General features: G+C 37.0%; 1 protein-coding gene across 1 annotated transcript in view; it reads right to left on the bottom strand.

The window, feature by feature from the left end:
• Window positions 1–20565, bottom strand: part of LOC127617619 (kinase non-catalytic C-lobe domain-containing protein 1) — a 57627-nt gene that overhangs the window by 28492 nt on the left and 8570 nt on the right. The window contains exons 4-16 of the mRNA XM_052089614.1: window positions 20045–20191; window positions 18026–18134; window positions 15912–16600; window positions 14541–14655; window positions 13747–13818; window positions 10582–10643; window positions 10340–10498; window positions 9276–9353; window positions 7848–7938; window positions 7491–7683; window positions 5567–6234; window positions 3390–3528; window positions 1–214 (exon numbers count right to left, since the gene is read on the bottom strand). The exon at window positions 1–214 is cut by the window's left edge and continues 112 nt beyond it. Of these exons, the coding sequence (XP_051945574.1) occupies window positions 1–214; window positions 3390–3528; window positions 5567–6234; window positions 7491–7683; window positions 7848–7938; window positions 9276–9353; window positions 10340–10498; window positions 10582–10643; window positions 13747–13818; window positions 14541–14655; window positions 15912–16600; window positions 18026–18134; window positions 20045–20191 (2736 nt within the window). The remainder of the gene's footprint in view (window positions 215–3389; window positions 3529–5566; window positions 6235–7490; window positions 7684–7847; window positions 7939–9275; window positions 9354–10339; window positions 10499–10581; window positions 10644–13746; window positions 13819–14540; window positions 14656–15911; window positions 16601–18025; window positions 18135–20044; window positions 20192–20565) is intronic.

The following is a 20565-nucleotide window of genomic DNA, read 5'->3' as shown; positions in this document are numbered from 1 at the left end:
TCCGTTATTGAATATGTCCAATTTGATCAGTTCTTTATTTATCTCGCTCTGCTTGTTTGCATCTGCCGTTGGTCGATCTAAAGGCTGAGAGGAGCAGAGGTTTGTTTTGTGGTCGAGATGACCATTTTCCGGACTGGAATAACTCCGGCTGGCACGCTGCAGTGATACTGGTGCCCTTTTCACTGGCTCTGAGGAGAGCTGTTCATCAGAGACTCTGACAGAGAGACAGACAGAGAGAGAGAGACATGGTAACAACAAAAGATCTGTGAAACAGAACATTAAACCGCTCAAAACAACTAAGCAAATCCAATCAGTGGACAAAAACAGCACAGTGCATTCCAAGCACAAACAAATGAACACACTGCCGAATATAAATGGTCAGTGTACTGTACAGTATTCATCTTGAATGTTTCTTGTTTAAGCATAAATATAACATCATTTAGTAAGCTTCATGCTTAAAAAAAAAACATATTATATATGGATTTAAGGACTATTATACTATATTATATTGAATATTTATTGATTTTATATTTTATTATGTTTATTGAATTTGCATTTGATATTATAATATATGTATTGAATATTTATGAATAAACATTTCATATATTATATTTATTAAATATTTATTCATATGCATTTTTTATATTAGATTACTGAATATTTATGAATATGCATTTTATTTTATATTATATTTATTGAATATTTATTGACTATGTATTTTATACTGTATATGTATTAAATATGTATGAATATGCATTTTTTATTATATTAGATTTATATTATATTTATTAATATGCATTTTATATGATATTATATTTAATAAATATTTCTGAATATGCATTTTATATTATATTAAATACATATTTATTGAATACATATTTTATATGATATTATATTTAATAAATATGTATTAATATGCATTTTATATTATATTATATTTAATAAATATGTATTAATATGCATTTTATATTATATTTAATACATATTTATTGAATACATATTTTATATTATATTATATTTAATAAATATTTATTAATATGCATTTTATATTATATTTAATAAATATTTATTAATATGCATTTTATATTATATTTAATACATATTTATTGAATACATATTTTATATTATATTTAATAAATATTTATTAATATGCATTTTATATTATATTTAATAAATATTTATTAATATGCATTTTATATTATATTTAATACATATTTATTGAATACATATTTTATATTATATTTAATAAATATTTATTAATATGCATTTTATATTATATTTAATACATATTTATTGAATACATAGTTTATATTATATTATATTTAATACATATTTATTAATATGCATTTTATATTATATTTAATACATATTTATTGAATACATAGTTTATATTATATTATATTTAATAAATATTTATTAATATGCATTTTATATTATATTTAATACATATTTATTAATATGCATTTTATATTATATTAAATACATATTTATTGAATACGTACTTTATATTATATTATATTTAATACATATTTATTGAATACACATTTTATATTATATTATATTTAATAAATATTTATTAATATGCATTTTATATTATATTTAATACATATTTATTGAATACATATTTTATATTATATTATATTTAATAAATATTTATTAATATGCATTTTATATTATAATTAATACATATTTATTGAATACAAAGTTTATATTATATTATATTTAATACATATTTATTGAATACATAGTTTATATTATATTATATTTAATACATATTTATTGAATATGCATTTTATATGATATTTACTGAATATGTATTATATATTATATTCTTTTTATTGAATATTTATGAATATGCATATATTACATTATATTATATTTTATGTTTTAAGGACGTTTAGATATTTTTTGCAGAAAAGACGAAATAACTGATTTTTTATTTGTATTTATTACAGTGTAGACACGATGCACAAACACTGAAAAAAGAAAAAAAAATTCTTACAGCTTTTCATCTTCTTTTCCATTAGAAATAGGTAAACATTCTTAAAACAGATACATTTACTTGAAAGCAGATAGATATTTTGTCTGGTTATCACAGAAATCTAACAAAATGTTTTAGTGTCAATGCTTATAAAACAAAAAAGCTATTCGTCAGTAGGGTAAGAAAAGAACGTTTATTTTGTATAATATCTTATAAAGGCTTAATAAGCATATTTTTTCTTGTAGATATTTTTCTTGAAATGCAAGACAAAAATACTGAAATTGGTTAGTTGTTGCAATGAACAAACCAGCAGACAATGTACACAAACTACTACACCAGTAAAACTACCTCGAATCTACCTACCATAAAATGGCAAAACAGTTCCTCTATGCTTCAAAAACACCCCAGTGAGTTCTGAATCAGTGCTTCCTTTGATCTGAGCCTGATTCCAGACCAGCTGAAGTTCAGTGTCACGGCGAAACCTCCAGCACCTGCAGTCTCCACCTGTCGTAATCCCTGCGTCGCTGTTTTAATCCTTCAGACGCTTCCCCTCATGCAGCAAGAACTCGTTCCCTTCAGACACATTTCACATGCTCCGTTTCCCTCACAGCGTCGGCTCTGACACTGACAGCATGTGATCCGGCCAGGAGAAAGAGCCGATTGTGTCTATAAACAACAGCGCCTCGTATCTCTCTGCTTTCATGTGACGACGCAGATGAGAAAGTTCAGAAATGAGTGTTATTGGTGTCCCTACCCTTGAGGACACACATACACTGCAAAAATCTTTTTGTCTCTTGTTTTTCAGTAAAAATGTCTAAACATCCTTAAATCAAGTTACATTAACTTAAGAAACAAAATTGTGTAAGCTGCTACGACTTCCAAGTGTGTAAGATCTTCCACAATTTTCCTTCTGGAGAACATTTGACTTGTTTTAAGGATGTTGGGTTTTTTTTCTGGAAAATGCGACAAACGTGGATTATGAACATGGCGGCTCCTTCAAGCAGAGACGACATAAGTGTTTCCTCAAGCACTCTGGAACGTCCACTTGAGCCGGATCTGTTTCCATAGGGACCTTTCTGCATGTAAAATGCCCAACCACAAGGAGGAAAATGACAATATGTGGAGTGGAAGTGTGTGAGTCTTGAGGGTGTATTGTGATGGGCTCATGTGACTAAAATTGTAATTAAAGCCACAAGATATTGTCCATTATAAGCCTTCAGAAAAAAACCCAAAACAAACCTTACTGAAAGTTGTGTCTTGGTTTACAATCAATTAGTGGTGTTTACAAAGTCAAGCATTACTATTGATCATATTTAGAATTTGTGATTTGAACAAAACCCCGAACCCTTGGTATTAAATGTGAACTTTGACATGTCAGGGTTTATAGTTACTCATTTCTGATACTCACAGATGACATGAACGCTGGTTAATATGACAGTGTAGATCACACAGCAGCTTCTGCTTCCAGTACAGATCACTGAACTTCTCTGTTATTGCTCGACAGAAAGTCTCAAACTGGAGGTCCTTTAATGTGAAGATGTATTCTCCTGGAAACAAACAAACCATCAGTGCAACATAAAGGCATGTTCAAGAGACAGTTTTAAAAGGTAAACGAGAACATATGTTGCCCCCTCTTACATAGACTTCATGTTTTTTTTAAAATAGTCCTCATGTTCATGTAATCATTGGGAATGATGAATATATAGTTAATATAGAATTCAACTGATGTGCAATCACAGCTGCATATATCTGTTTATTTACAATACCTTCAAACACGGCTCAACAAGAACAGTTAAAAATGTCCCCTTCAAACGTATTTCTAACATTTCAGTGAGTCCAAATGAAACAGAACTAAACAAAACATGAAACAAAAAATGAAAACAACCAAACAAAACAAAACTAAAAACTAATACATAAAAATAAATAATAAACTAAACAAAACAAACTAAACAAAACATGAAACAAAAAAACGAAAACAACCAAACTAAACAAAACTAAAAACTAATAAATAAAAATAAATAATAAATGAAACAAAACATGAAACAAAAAACTAAACAACCAAACAAAACAAAACTAAAAACTAATACATAAAAAATTATAATAAACTAAACAAAACAAACTAAACAAAACATGAAACAAAAAACTAAACAACCAAACAAAACAAAACTAAAAACTAATAAATAAAAATAAATAATAAATGAAACAAAACATGAAACAAAAAACTAAACAACCAAACAAAACAATAAATAATAAACTAAACAAAACAAACTAAACAAAAACGAAAACAACCAAACTAAACAAAACTAAAAACGAATAAATAAAAATAAATAATAAACTAAACAAAACAAACTAAACAAAACATGAAACAAAAAACGAAAACAACCAAACTAAACAAAACTAAAAACGAATAAATAAAAATAAATTATAAACTAAACAAAACAAACTAAACAAAACATGAAACAAAAAACGAAAACAACCAAACTAAACAAAACTAAAAACGAATAAATAAAAATAAATAATAAACTAAACAAAACATGAAACAAAAAACTAAACAACCAAACAAAATAAAACTAATAGATAAAAATAAATAATAAACTAAACAAAACAAACTAAACATAACATGAAACAAAAAAACTAAACAACCAAACAAAACAAAACAGAAAATGAAACAAAAAAACTAAACAACCAAACAAAACAAAACTAAAAACTAATAAATACAAATAAATAATAAACAAAACAAACTAAACAAATCATAAAACAAAAAATTAAACAACCAAACTAAACCAATAGAAAATAAAAAATAATACCAAAAAATGTAAATATACAACAAAACATGAAACAAACAACAATGAATAAATTAAAATAAACAATAAACAAACATGAAACAAACTAAACCAATAGAAAACAAACAAATAAAAAATTATACCAAAAAATAAAAAAAATACAAGAAAACTAAATAAAATGACCCCCCCATAATAAAAACTTAACAAAATAAACAAAAACGAAAATAAATAAATAAAATGAACAAAAAAATGAAACAAAACTACATAAAACTAAAAATGAAGCAAAACAATTTAAAAACAAAAAACAAAACAAAACCAATACAAACAAAACTAAAAAATGATACCAACATTTTTAAATACAAGCAAAATAAAAGAACCCCCCCACCAAAAAAAGTAACAAAACATAAAAGGAAACAACAAACATAACAAATTAAACAAAAAAAGAAACAAAACTAAATTTTAAAAAAATGAAGCGACACAAAATAAAATACAAATTTAATAAATAATAAACAAAACGAAATTAAACAAAAAGAAACAAAAAATTTAAACAAAAAAGTTAAATAAATAATAAACAAAACTAAATGAAACAAAAAATAAACAAAAAAATGAAATACCCAGTACGTAAACTTTGGCGTCCATTACATTTTTCTTTTTAAAAAAGTTTTTTTTTTCATTATTGGTTTTAACACTGATAAATAAAATCAGATACAAACTCATTTCCTGCTGACCGTTTCATTTTCTATTTAAAAAGGACTAAACGAGAAAGAAAGAAATAAATAAAAACCTAAACAAAAACAGTTACCCATTGCCAGATCTTCAACGCCATTGTCCAGGTAGCCATCAAAGTCAAACTCCTCATTGACTAGATCGATGACCTGTTGCAGACAGGGAAATCTATTGCATGTTGAAGACAGGGTCAGGGTGTCTTTCGCAGAATGAGGTGCAAGTTGAACTCTCATATTTGCCCTTTTGCTTCCCTTCTCAGAGGTCATGGGCTCAGGTGACATTGCAGAGTCATCTATACAGGTAACAGGACGTGATTCTCCTGCGTTCCCTCTCTGATAATTAATATTGTCATCTGATCTTCCAGAAGATGGTAGTTTGATTAGTTTCTTGTTTGGTAGTTCTGTTTTTAAGAGATCCAGGCCCGTGATTGGCTGAAGCACGGCAATCTGTACAGGAAGTAGGGTGAGATGGCCTGTCTGAGGGTCCTGCTGTAACAGGAAGTTGTTACAAATCTCATTAGCATGTGATAAGGTGGGGAAATCTGGATGGGTGTCGATTTCCTGATTTTTCGTTGGGGGAGTGATTGGAGGCGGAGAGGAATTAACAAGAGTCTTGCTATTGGATGATGAAGAATAGCGGTCTAAACCAGACAAATCATCCCTAAAGTCTCTCTCTTCCTGTTGTTCTGTCTCTATCCGAATAGTTTCAGATGTGACGTCCTCAAGAGTGTGTCCACTGGCAATCCTACGAAATAAATAACAAGGACAAAAAAAATAGAAATGGGTTTCAATTATAGGGAAAAAGTCTCAGATACATATCAATGGATATCTGAAAACTGGCCAATTGTTTCCCCCTCCCCTCTTCTCCCCAATTTGTAACGCCCAATTCCCAATGTGCTCGTGGTCGCGTAGTGACTCGCCTCAATCCGGGTGGCGGAGGACGAATCTCAGTTCCCTCCGCGTCTGAGACGTCAATCCGCGCATCTTATCACGTGACTTGTTGAACGTGTTACCGTGGAGACGTAGCGCGTGTGGAGGCTTCACGCTATTCTCTGCAGCATCCACCCACAACTCACCACACGCCCCACCGAGAGCGAGAACCACATTGTAGTGACCATGAGGAGGTTAACCCATGTGACTCTACCCTCCCTAGCAACCGGGCCAATTTGGTTGCTAAGGATACCTGACTGGAGTCACTCACCACACGCCCCACCGAGAGCGAGAACCACATTATAGCGACCAAGAGGAGGTTACCCCATGTGACTCTACCCTCCCTAGCAACCGGCCAATTTGGTTGCTAAGGAGACCTGACTGGAGTCACTCAGCACACCCTGGATTCAAACTCACGACTCCAGGTGTGATAGTCAGCGTCAATACTCGCCGAGCGAACCAGACCCCCGAAAATTGGCTGATTTGAAGAATTATCAACATGACCTGTGCAATCGCACGCACTCACCAGGAAGCATTACTACCCATCATGCAACTGTAATTAATGATAAACACTACGGTACCGCTGGTAATTTAAAGCTTGAGTAACATGGCATCTGTATGTCGTGCAACACTAAATTTACATATTGAAGCATTTCTTTTCTTATTTGACTTTTTTGATTAAGATTTGAGAATGTGAACTGGCTAAAAATCATTTGATTTAATAATTTAATAATTTCATGCAATATAGTTTAAAATGGTTTAGTTATGCATTTTCGTCGCAATAATTCAATATAGCATTGTGCAGTTTGGCTTGTATTTATGTATTTATTTATTTGCACCCTCTTGTGGACTTAAGAGACAACGTTGATTCAAAAATCTGGAGATCACTAAATGTCCTGTAGCTTCCCCTGACTGAAATCATGTCTTTAAAATGTGAATATAATTGACATTTTGGTAACATTTAAGTGAATAATTCAAATGTAGTTTTCTGTTAGCCCTCCTGACTAAAGCTCAAGCTTGTGTTTACTTCCAAGTCTGAAAAGACCATTAAACAAAACAGAAAAGACCTACCGCTCAGATTCGGCAACAGTTGGGGTGTTTTTATGAAGGAGCTCCTCTTGAGTCAGTATTATGGGGCTGAAGTGTGTCGCAGGAGAGTTGAAGGCCTCGGGCAGGTTGATGATGGTGGAGGACATGGGGTAAATATGAGGAACCGGACCGGCTACAGGGGCAAACCTGCCCTCACTTGCCAATGGGACAAAACCTGAGAGAGAAACAAAAACAACAAGTGCAAACAAACCTGCATCATAATACCGAACAAACACAAGGTCCATAAACATTCCAGTTTAAAGAATCTTCACCAGGATTATTTAACCTTGTTGTTAAAAGTGCAATTTGACAGAATGAGAGTATGTGATTCAATTGCACCTCGCTTAACTTCTCCCAAGTGTGGATCAGGAGGACTTTCAGCACACTCAGGAGAAGACGCTTCCTCGTTTGCTCTATTCCCAACGAAAGCCTTTAATGAAAATGGAACTTGCAATGAGAAACTTGCTGCATGCATTAAGACATAATAGAGACACAGAGGACGTTTGGACAAGGGGAGATAGCTTCCAAAACATATTTAAAGGGGTCATGACATGAGAAACCAAATTTGCCTTGATCTTTTGGTATATAAGAGGTCTTTGTATCATTAAAACGTCCTGCAAGTTTAATATTTTAAGACGTCCTCCCCATTCTAAACGAATCATTTATTTAATCAAGCTCAAAATACAGCTCGTTCTGGATTCATGGTTAGAAGTGACGTGTCGGTTAGAAGTGACGTAACAGCGTTTGCATATGACCGCCTCCAGCACAAGATAACTACGCTTTAAGCGCAAGACAGCTACGCTCATTTCAGTATCGGCGTCGCCTCACAAGTGTTCAGTCGATGGACAGCGAGCTCTGACAGAGACTACTTGTGCACAGGAAAATTACGATGCCACACAGATGTGCTGTTCCTGGCTGTGGTCAAACAAAACCTCTGAATAAGCTGCCGAAAGATCCAGACGTCAGGGAAAAATGGATGCAGTTTATTTTTTGCGGACGTCCCAGTCACGGCAGTGTTAACTTAAGCGTTTGTTCTGTACATTTTAAGGATGACTGTTTTGAGAACAAATCTCAATATGATGCTGGCTTTGCCAGAAAACTGTTGCTCAAAGATAAGTCCGTGCCGACTATTCTGGGAACAACGACGACGCAAACTGTAAGTAATCTATTTTAAACTTTAAACTACTTTTTAAAGCGCAATTTCATTCATTATGAATAATCACAGTGTTTTTACTTAGTTTACTTGCATATTGTTCTGGCTGGAGGCGTCAATAATTGATACATAGGCACTGACGTTAGCCAATCATAACAGTGGGCGTTAACACTGAAGTCTTAAATGGAAAACGCCCCCAAAACAGACTGTTTGAATCAGAGGATGAGAAACAGGGTGGGAAAAGGTCATAAATCACTAGATTTTAAAAGTTTTTCTTAAAAAAAAATATATATTAATACTATAATTGCACCTAAGGGAACATAATAATACAATAAAAAAAACCATGTCATGACCCCTTTAAAACACGTGTAAATTTAATAGAAATGACTCTAAATCGGCCGGTCTGTTTCATTTCACTGGCATGTTTAATGCGGGACGAGGAAGTGCATGCCACATATAACGTACACAATTTACACAGAAGGGAAGAGGAGAGTAAACTGCATTGAGAACGCAATAAAACTGGAAAGATAATAGGATGATGCTCGCTATCGTGAGACTTGCATGTTCAGAGATCTTCTAAATGAAGTGTCTGGAGAGATGATGTGAAGGTTTACCTGCTGAACTCTTGTGATGAGTTGTGTCCACACCGCCTCTGCATTAGTATCCTGATGGGCGAGGTAGTCACGGCAACACTACATTTGAACAGCGCACATAAACCACATTAACACTGGATACACAGCGGTGACATATGTTACCAGCTACAACAGCAAAAAACTATTTCTATGGCTGCATCATAATTGGTCATAAGAAACAGAAGATAATTAATAATTAATGAGATACAATGAGGTGAATGTCATGAAGAAATGTCCAGGTAAAATTTCACGCCAAAAACAATTAGAAATACGAATGAATATTTTGCATTAAAAAATGAAGCCAATTGTTTTGGATTAAGATTTGCATTTTGATCAAATTTTCATGTCAATTAAGCCAATTTTCACCACAATATTTCTATATTTCTTGCATACTGCAATCTCAAAAAAATTACAATACAGTCCTGAAAATCATCCTATTTCAAAACAATTTAAACGTTTATGGGTTTTTTTCAAATTTATGCACTTTTTTTATTTTTATTTAAATGAATAGTCTCATTAAATTGGATTTATTTTTGGTACTTTTCAAATGTCTTTTAGGTATAGATTTCATTGTTTCAGCCTCGTCCCAGACCCAGACTTTCAATATTAAACTATGAAAATATATTATAAACAAATTATTACATGTTTAAAACTATGATCATTTAAACAAAGTGTGAAATAATTAAACCATTTTAATATATATTGTGTGGAAATTATTTCTATCAATTTAAAAAAATATATGACTGTCCCACTTAAAATAATAGGTCATTTTTTCCCGTATAAAATGATTAAGAATGAGATTTTTTTTTGCATTATCGTGGGCTATTGACAATTGGGGAGAGGAAACAATGCAATCTCAATGCTGCTTAAAATTGGCCTCATTTTCTTGGTGCCAAATATATATAATTCTTATTCTTACCATCTCTATATAATCAAAATAATTCTTTAGTTTTTTTTTCTTTAGATTTGGGTTTAAATATTACCGGGACATTCAATTTGACAAAAAGTGATCATGTTATATAGATTCTAACTCTATTCTCAAGCACCTTTTTCGCCATTTCAATAGATGGTCTTTCGATCGGTGTTCGTTTGGCCATCTCTAGCAGAAGCCTCTTGAGTTTTCTCGGCATGGCCAGTTTCTGATTTACAGGCAAATGAAACTTGGCTGTAGCCCAGAGGATCGCAGCGACCCCGTACACACATGCCTGGAGATATGTAAAAACATATTTATATGAATGGACAACACTGTGTAACTACAGTGTAGAAAGTGGTTGCCATAGTGACATACCTTCTCAGTCACAATTCCGTGCTCTTGAAATTCAGGAGCCAAGAAAAATACATCACAGGGAGCTGTGAAGGACAACAGGAATGAAAATTTGTGATATATGAACAATAATATTAATAACAGCTAAACGTGAGAAGTGTTTGCCCATGCAAAACTCACTGTTACAATGCTAGAATGTTATGGGCAGTTGCCAGGGCATTGCTATGCAGTTGCTAAGGTGTTCTGAGTGTTTTGCTAGCATTACTATGCGATTGCAAGGGCATAGGAATAGAATAGGATTCATAGACAATTGGAAGATTTTTGGGGAAGATCTGACCTGCTAAAGAGAGACCGACTCATCCCTCCTGGGAAGCTGCTGCTCTCCTTTCTAATAATTTGGCTCATAGTCTTAATAATGATAGTATTTGACTAACTGGGGCCCAGGTCAGGAAGCAGACAAACTGGCTAATCCGAACGTCTACTAGCTGCCTTGAGACGCCACACAGGTAACATAAACAACAACATAAAGAGACTGTATTACCTATATATCATATGGAGACTGAGTCTCTTCCCTGAACTACCAAACACAAAACCCTCAATATAGATTTACAGTCATGAAAATCATCCTATTTGAAAACAATGTATACGTTTATGGGAGTTTCTTCAACTTCATGCACTTTTTTTTATTTTTATTTAAATGAACAGTCTCATTAAAACTAAATTGTATTTATTTTTGTTACTTTTCAAATGTCTTTTATGTAAAGATTTCATTGTTTTGGCCTCATCCCAGACCCAGACTTTCAATATTAAACTATGAAAATATATCATGTTTAAAACTATGATCATTTAACAAAGTGTGAAATAATTAAACCATAACCATAAACCATAAACCTATATTGTGTGGAAATTATTTCTATCAATTTAAAAAAATATATGACTGTCCCACTTAAAATAACAGGTAATTTTTTTCCCGTATAAAATGATTAAGAATGAGATTTTGTTCGCATTAACGTATCTCGTATTTCGCAATATAGATTTTTTTTGAAAATAACACAAAGAAACCTGAAGATAAACATCTTATAAACTTTAGATCGCTTTCATCCAAATTACTAATTGTAAATTAAATAATTACAGATCATAGTTTGGATTCATTCGGTTTGACTGAAACCTGGATTAAAACAGATTAATTAATTATAGTTATTGTTATAAACATGAGCCTCATCGGAAAGGTTGAGGAGGAGGTGTTGCTACAATTTACAGTGATATTTTAAGTGTTACTCATAGGTCTGGATATAAGTTTAATTATTTTGCCCTGATACTGCTTAATGAGATATTGTCAGATATAAATAAAAATATTTTGTCATCTTTTGTACTTGCAACATTATTTAGACCACCAAGGCCATATTCTGAATTAATTCGATAATTTGCTGATTTTCTTTCAGATCTATTGGTTGCTGTGGATAGAGTTTTAATCTTTGGTGACTTCAACATCCAAATAGATAATGAAAATTATACACTGTGATAAGCATTTATCAATATTCTCAACTCTGTTGGGATTAGACAAAATGTGACAGGTCCAACCCATCACCAAAATCATACGCTAGAACTAATTTTGTCATATGGAGTTGACGTTGATAATATAGAAATTAAGCCACAGAGCGATGACATTTCAGATCATTACCTCTTGTATGCTGTGCTTAGCAAAGTTCACTCAATCTATGCAACGTTAACGTTCAGGTAGAATTATTCTTTTAACTACTAAACATAGTTTCCCTAATAATCTTCCAGACTTGTCTCAAATACTCATTATGCCAAAAAGTTTAGAAGAACTCGATGATGTCACAAAATATATGGATACAGTCTTCTCTAGCACTCTAGATAGTGTCACCCCCCAATTAAAGAAAGTTAAAGAGAAAAATCCTGCACCATGGTACACTGATCACACTTATGCTATCAATAGAGCAGCTCTGAAAATGGAGCCTAAGTGGAAGAATACAAAATTAAAAGGTATTTCGCAGTGCATGGAAGGATAGTGTCTCTAACTACAGACAGGCTCTAAAAACGTCCAAGTCTACATATTTGAGCAAATTCATAGAAAATAACCACAAATATCCTAGTTGTTTATTCAGTACTGTGGCTGAATTGGTTTGGAATAAAGCTTCAATTGTACCAGATATTCCGACATAGTAGTAATAGTAATGACTTTATGAATTTATTTACTAATAAAATTGAAATCCTACAAAATTTAATTGGAATTACCCATCCGTCTGCCACAGCAACCCAGAAGACTAAAATTATTCCCTACAAGTAACTTCAATTCTTTGCTTTTATAGGTCACGAAGGAAAAAAATGATCAAAACATAAAAATCAACAACATGTATGTTAGATCCAATACTGAATAAACTCCTAAAAGAGGTGTTTCCTGTCATTTCAGAGCCTCTTCTTAATATTATTAACTCCTCATTATCCTAAGGGCATGTCCCAAGAAACTTTAAACTGGCAGTTATCAAACTGCCTATCAAGAAACCACAGCTTGATCTAGGAGAATTTGCTAATTATAGACTGAATCTCCTATTTATGTCAAAAATACTGGAAAAGACAGTGTCCTCCCAACTGTTCATTTGTACAGAGAAATAGTATATATAAAGAATTTCAGTCAGGATTTAGTCCCCATCACTGTACAGACACTGCACTTATCAGAGTTACAAATGAATTGCTCTTATCATCTGATCATGGCTGAATTTCTGTTTTAGTGCTTTTAGATCATAGTGCTGCCTTCGACACCATAGATCACGACATTCTCTTGAATAGGCAACACAGTGGGTTGGCGCATCTCTGACATGGCACAGGATGTGAAGGAGGAAGTGTTAGCATCAGGCACATCCCATTTTTTGCACCCCCAGACCCACTGATGTGGCCATATGTGAGATACGTGAAAAACATTCTATTCAGTTTCTATTCAGTAGTCCTTTGCCCTCCCACACACGCACGCCCGCCAGCCCGCCTAGGGCGTCGCTTACTGGCCCAGTTTATGCCAACATTTTTAAGTGAGATATTCTCCCATATTTGTGCCTTTCTGTTGCAGTGGGAGTCATTCTACATGATAAGTTTCTTTTATTACATATAATTTTGACAGCTGTCAAGAGTTATCAGTTGTTATGGTATTAAGGTGTTCTGTAATGATCATACCTGTGTTTTTAGGTCTTAGAAACAGCACTTCACCTTCACAGCCCACATACACCGAGTCCAGACACAGGTATTCTTTACATAAAGAGCACAGCTGTTATTATTCTAATATAGATGCTGTAGATCACACAAATCAGACAAACATGGAGCAAAGAAACACTAATTAAATGTTGCCATTAGTTTGTGGGGTAAACAGAGCATGGATGGATATTGATAAATATAACTGAAATAAACATTTTTGTTTCAACATCAAGATTTATTAAGAGGCTTTAACTGTTCACACATTTTTTTGAAGCTGAAGTGTGCAATTTGTGCACCAAAAATAAACACTCTCCCAGCAATGTAAGTGCAGTGTAGTTCTAGCGGGAAGACTAGCAGCTGTACCTCTTCACACCATTAGCGGGGTAACTCCTAGCCAATCACATGTAAGCCATTGCTTTATAAGTCTGCTCACAATCACATTGCTGTTTCAGTGTGCTAACACGGCAACCTCCTCCACCCCACCACCACCTGTTGAGTCCCGTCCTGCATGGGGGTAGGCTCCTCGCCCCTGCCTCCTATCTACGGCAGGATATGACGGTTCCGAGTACAACTTCCTCGAACTGCCAGACGGGGCTTACGCCAAAGAGAGACATTACAATGTCATCTTACATTTCAATCAAGTCTGCGAGTCTTCCTGATAGAACTGTAGTTAATGCTGATTTTTGTTACTGAAGAATAAATAATACACTTTTCTTTTTCAAAGACAAAGCAGAGAATCTGTGGCTTCACTTGTATTTATGACGTAAAGGACACACCTGGTAAGTCGATGTACGTCTGCAGCGTGGAGAGACACGTGTAGCATAAAGCCCAAAGCTCTTTCACAGAGAAAGGACGAGCACACTGTGAGAGCAGCTCACGCAAAGACATCCACTGAGAAAGAAATAACACATTACACCTCGTAAAGATACACTGCATGACAGCTGGCACATAAACAACAGTGAGGGATGCATTCGTGAAGCTAGCAGATACAGTGGAGTCCAATTGCTAGGGTTTTTCTGCATGTCTTGACATCTGAAAATGTGAATGGTCTGCACTTATATAGTGCTTTTTTTAACCTTAGCTGTTACCAAAGCCCTTTACACTGTGAACTCATTCACACACCAATGACGGCAAAGCTGCCATGCAAGGTGCTAGCCTGCCATTGGGAGCAACTAGGGGTTCAGAGTCTTGCCCAATGACACTTCGGCATGTGGAGTCATGTGGGCCAGGAATCGAACTGCCAACCCTGCGATAAGTCGCCAACCCACTCTACCACCTGAGCCAAAGCTGCCCCCACAATTATAATGTTTAAGATGCCAAACAATGTACTACAAGACTACAAGCATTTAATTTGGTCAACATGGTTGATTTTAATTTTTCTTATTTTTCTCCACAATGTGGAATGCCCAATTCCCAATGCGCTCCAAGTCCTTGTGGTGGCGTAGTGACTCGCCTCAATCCGGGTGCTGGAGGACGAATCTCAGTTTCCTCCGCGTCTGAGACCGCCAATCCGCGGATCTTATCACATGACTTGTTCAGAGTGTTACCGCGGAGACATAGCACAGCTATGGAGGCTTCACGCTATTCTCCGTGGCATCCACGCACAACTCACCACGCGTCCCACCGAGAGAGAGAACCACATTATAGCGACCACAAGGAGGTTACCCCATGTGACTCTACCCTCCCTAGCAAGAGGGCCAATTTGGTTGCTATGGAAGCCTGACTGGAGTCACTCAGCACGCCCTGAATTCAAACTCACGACCTAGATAAAATATTTCTAATATCTAGTCCTTTATAATTGTCAAGAACAGTGCTCCTTTACAATGTACATGCCGAGTGACAACAGTCGCACCTACTGGCCGAATCAGGTAGTGTTCAACAGCTGGGTATATATGCGAGGGCTTTAAAACCCAGCTGATGATTGTTCCTGCATTGAACTGAATGAATGCGCAAGCGATAATTAACCACGGCCAGTGGCCATTGCTATTCATTACAGATCAGATCAAGGGCTTGGGATAATACACCAGGGTTTAAGCCCCTGAAGCCCAACACCACCTGACTTAAGCCACTTAAAATGCAAAATATTTTTAACGTCACTGCAGTATATCCCAAAAACCTTTTATGGTCACTGTACATACAATACTTGCCTCACTCTGAGAGTCCTTATCGAGACACAACATACTTTTGTTTACATGGTTTGAACTGCACAGGTCAGAGTCTGCACAAGTGTCCTTGTCATTTACAAGCGATGAGGTTTGAACATCTATATCATCGCTCTGATCAGTCTCATGCACACCAGATTCAGGTGTGCAGACCGTCACATCTGCAGACGGGACACCTGATTCCTCCTCTCCTGATTCTAAAGCTGTGTCCCCCATCATCTGCTTCGGTTTGACCCGATGCAGCCTCCGATTCCAGCCGGACACCACGCTTTCCTCCTCAATGATGTCAGATAGATCCGCCACCAGCATGCTGATGGGCGTGTGCGCTGGAGTACTGAACGCCGGAGGGTTGTTTGAATCCGGGACGGAGCAAGAGCGGTTCAAGGCTCTCCTTGAACTCCCGGGCCTCTTCCCCTGGTTCCTCCTGTGCACTGGAGAACTATTCTGAGACCTGCTGTCTGGGAAAGGTTCATCTTCTCTGAGACTGGCTGAACCTCCGGACCACGAGGAACCATTGCAGACCAGACCTCTGCGCTTCAACAGCAGCTCCTCTCCATCATATGAATCAGAGGAGAGGTTTCTCATCATGATGCGATCGCTTGTGTGGTTCTCCACAGAGTTCGATCTTGAGGTTTTGTATTCCAGAAACGGTTGATTAGATTTCTCCCATCCATCTGTAAATGATTAGAAAGATATATAAATATATAGGATACTAAGTGGTTGCTTAGCAGATGTTTTAATCCAAAGTAGCTCATTCTAGATCAGCTTCGAACCAAGATAGAAAATGATAATGGTCAAAGGGTAACAGAGTAAATATATGAAACATTTAAGAGCCAAAATGTCTGTTTATAAGCAATATGGAAAGCAGAAGAAAGACATCTGATAACTGATTAATCGGCTGATAGTACAATAGATCTATTTATACATATGTGGCAGGGCGGAGGGTGGGGCCGGGGCTGGGTTGTGATTATCAGGCTAATCAAGCCTCCGAGAGGTATAAAGGCCGACTGCGGAGGATTGTGCGAGAGAGAGCTGCCAGGGGCTGGGGAGACACTTCTGTTCCCAAGAATGCGGCGGGGCGTTCCGTCTACCAGGGGTTGTAGGTCTGCCTCCGATCCGCCCGGAGAGGCGCGGCTGTCGTCCGTTAAGAGGGTGGAGGAGTGGCCGAGGAACAAGCTACGGTGTATCGGAGAACTGGCGAGTAAGTGTTTGTTTTTTTTCATCTCTCTCTAGTCTCTATCTCTCTCTCACTGCCGCTCCGCGTTGGCCTTTTCCCTCTCGTTTAAATTATACAGTGTTTTTTTGGGAGGTACTACACTGTTACAGGAAGTACCCCCCATTTTTATTATTTCTGTTTCCCTCCCCTTGTCCCCTCCTTCATCCAGGAAGACAGGGTTGACCTGCCGGCAGATCAACCCTTCGGGCACGCCCTCACCCAGGGAAAGAGGGGGGGTATGTCATGCCGGGCGCTCTCCTGCCTGAGAGAACGAGGAAGGAATGTGGCAGGGCGGAGGGCGTGGCTGGGTCGTGATTCTACACACCCGGTCCCTTATCAGGCTAATCAAGCCTCCGAGAGGAATAAAGGCCGACTGCGGAGGATTGTGCGAATGAGTGAGAGAGAGAGAGAGATCGTTTCGGCACCAAGTGTAACGCTCAATGGAAATGAGGAGGCGAGAACCGGCTTGACGACATAAATAAGACAAACACACACACACGACGGACATGTCCGTAAACGAGCTCTCTCTCCTGCACAATCCTCCGCAGTCGGCCTTTATCCCTCTCGGAGGCTTGATTAGCCTTATAAGGGACCGGGTGTGTAGAATCACGACCCAGCCCCGCCCTCCGCCCTGCCACAACACATATATGCCAATAATAACCAGGAAAATGTGACGCCACAGACGAGGACTCTCCGCATGTCTGGGCCGCCTGAGGACGGTCCACGCAGACTGTGATGATGACGAAATTGGCACGGAGCGATCAGTAGCACGGATAACCGAAGTATACTTTGGCCTTCAAACTGGTAGCGTGCATCTTTAACTAGGCCAGACCAAATGTCACTCAAGACAGTATTATACATCAATCGAGTGGTCTAATCATACCTTGAAAAGATTCAATAGAGAGAACTCTTCGGCCAATGGCAGAGAGTTTTCGGCAGACGGCTGTAGGCGAGACATTATCGAGGACAGCCTCCGCGTGAGAGAGAATATCCTGTGGGAGAAAGAAAATAAATGATTATTATTCAGACATATCAATTATACAAAGAAAGATAGTTGACTTTGAATATTAAACTAAGAAAGTATTTTAACCGTAGGCATCATTTACGGGTGGGACGTGTCCCTATTAGCTTTTGTCTGGGCCAATTACATGGTGATCAGCACTGGAGTTTGATTGCTCGTTCGTTGCGAATTTTATCATCAACGTTGAGCGACAGCGGGCAGCGATGTTCTCTCGTGCACACAGACGTGCCCTCTTCTCGCTTGCGCTCCTTTCCAGTTAATTTGCAAAGCAAAATGGAAACATATGTGCCTCCTCTCATGGTATACCTCCACTGATGTGCAAATGCAATGTCTGTTTATTAAAATTAAAAGTTGAATTAGGGCAAATCAAGAATCACTCATCAAGACTGACTATTTATCCAAATGGTAAGATTATTTGAAATTATCTGTGCATAATTAGCCTAATTAATATTAATTATTTTTTGTGACGTCGCAACCGTCAAACCAAAAAGAACATAAAGCAGCATAAAAGTAACCCATAAGACTCCAGTGGTTTAATCCATGTCTTCTGAAGCGATCCGATCGGTTTTGAGTTAGAAACAGACCAAAATGTAACTCCTTTTGCACTATAAATCTTGACAGCAGTCTCCTTGGCGATCGTGATTTCAAGATGGATTACACTTCCTATAGTACCATCTAACGCTCTGTATGCATGAAGCAATAGGATGTGTCATCGAGCTTGAAAACATGATCGTCTCTAGAGACCGCAGTGGCAAAGGTAGTTATATTTTAGTCTGTTTTCAACCAAAACCGATTGGGTCGCTTCTGAAGACATGGGTTATACCACCGGAGTCGTATATGTGATGCTTCTGTTCTACCCGCTCCATGCAGGACTCGAACCAGTGTCTCCGACACGGGAGGCTCACATGTCCTCCGCTGACAGCTTCATTGAATTCTACCCGCTCAACACCAGTTTCATGTACAACAGTAAAGAGAAGACTCAGGAGGACTTATGGGAAGAATCGCAAAGAAAAAAACACTTTTGAAACAGAAAAACAAAAAGAAAAGGTTCGAGTGGGCAAAGAAACACAGACATTGGACAACAGATAATTGGAAAAGAGTGTTACGGATCTTAACCCCATTGAGCTTTTGTGGGATCAGCTAGACTGTAAGATGTGTGAGAAGTGCCCGACAAGACAGACACATCTATGGCAAATGCTACAGGAAGTGTGGGGTGAAAGGTCAAGTGCTACAGTAAGTGTGGGGTGAAAGGTCACCTGAGTATCTGGACAAACTGACCGCTAGAATACCAAGAATGTGCACAGCTGGCATTGCTGCACATGGAGGATTTTATGATGAGAAGTAGTTGAAGAAGTTCTGAATATGTTTTTCAAATTAAAATGGTAATTTATCACGTTGTTAATGTCCTGATTATATATTGTGATCAATTGAATGCCAATTTGGTGGATAAAAGTACCAATTTCTTTCCATAAGAGCAAAATCTGAACATTATTCCAAACTTTTGTCCACCAATGGTAACTGATTAACTGCAGGTAGACGGGGATGACCAGCCGGCAGATGATGCAGAAGGCACGCTCCTCGCCAGATGTACATCATGCCGGGGGCTCCCTAGCCTGAGAGAACGAGGGAGGAATGTGGCAGGGCGGAGGGCGGGGTCGGGTCGTGACTCCACACACCCGGTCCCTTATCAGGCTAATCAAGCCTCAGAGTGGGATAAAGGCCGACAGGAGACTGCAGTGCAGTTCTCGCCTCCTCCTTTACCATTAATCCCTTTACAGTATGGTTAATATAAATGTTTTTAATGTAAATGTTGCTGATATGATCCCTGCAGTGTAGTCTGAATTTACAATGTCAGTCTACAACTCCTGAAAAATAACGAACCTGCAGTTGGGGTCTATCGGCCGGTTTCTCGCTCTGCATCCGCTTCAGTAAACATCTGCTCTCTGAACTCAACTCCACCTGCAGCTCAACATCAGTGACATAATCCAGTGCCGCCGAGAGGGTGGAGCCTAACGAGAACATGTGACCCTGAGAGAGAGAGAGATGGATACGTTTATTGATCAAAACAGATTTGCTTTTAATAACCTTAAAACAAACCAGGCGAGACTTGTGTGTATAGTCTGTACCTTACGCTAACATGCAACAAACCAAATGAGAACTTCACAAAACATGATGAGCGACCCGCTCAATGTAACAACTTTTAATGGGTTACTGACATGACTGTCTTCATCTAATGTGACTGTACATCATTTAAGGTGGTGTGGTTACTCGCCTCAATCCGGTTGGTGGAGGACAAGTCTCAGTTGCCTCCGCTTCTGAGACCGTCAGTCCGCGCATCTGATCACATGACTCGTTGTGCATGACACCGCGGAGACTCACAGCATGTGGAGGCTCATGCTGCT

This window comes from Xyrauchen texanus, chromosome 24 (genome assembly GCF_025860055.1).
Source record: "Xyrauchen texanus isolate HMW12.3.18 chromosome 24, RBS_HiC_50CHRs, whole genome shotgun sequence".
NCBI classification, from domain to species: Eukaryota; Metazoa; Chordata; class Actinopteri; order Cypriniformes; family Catostomidae; genus Xyrauchen; species Xyrauchen texanus.
Note: the sequence above shows the minus strand (reverse complement) of the source record. Positions and strands in the feature narration are given on the sequence as shown.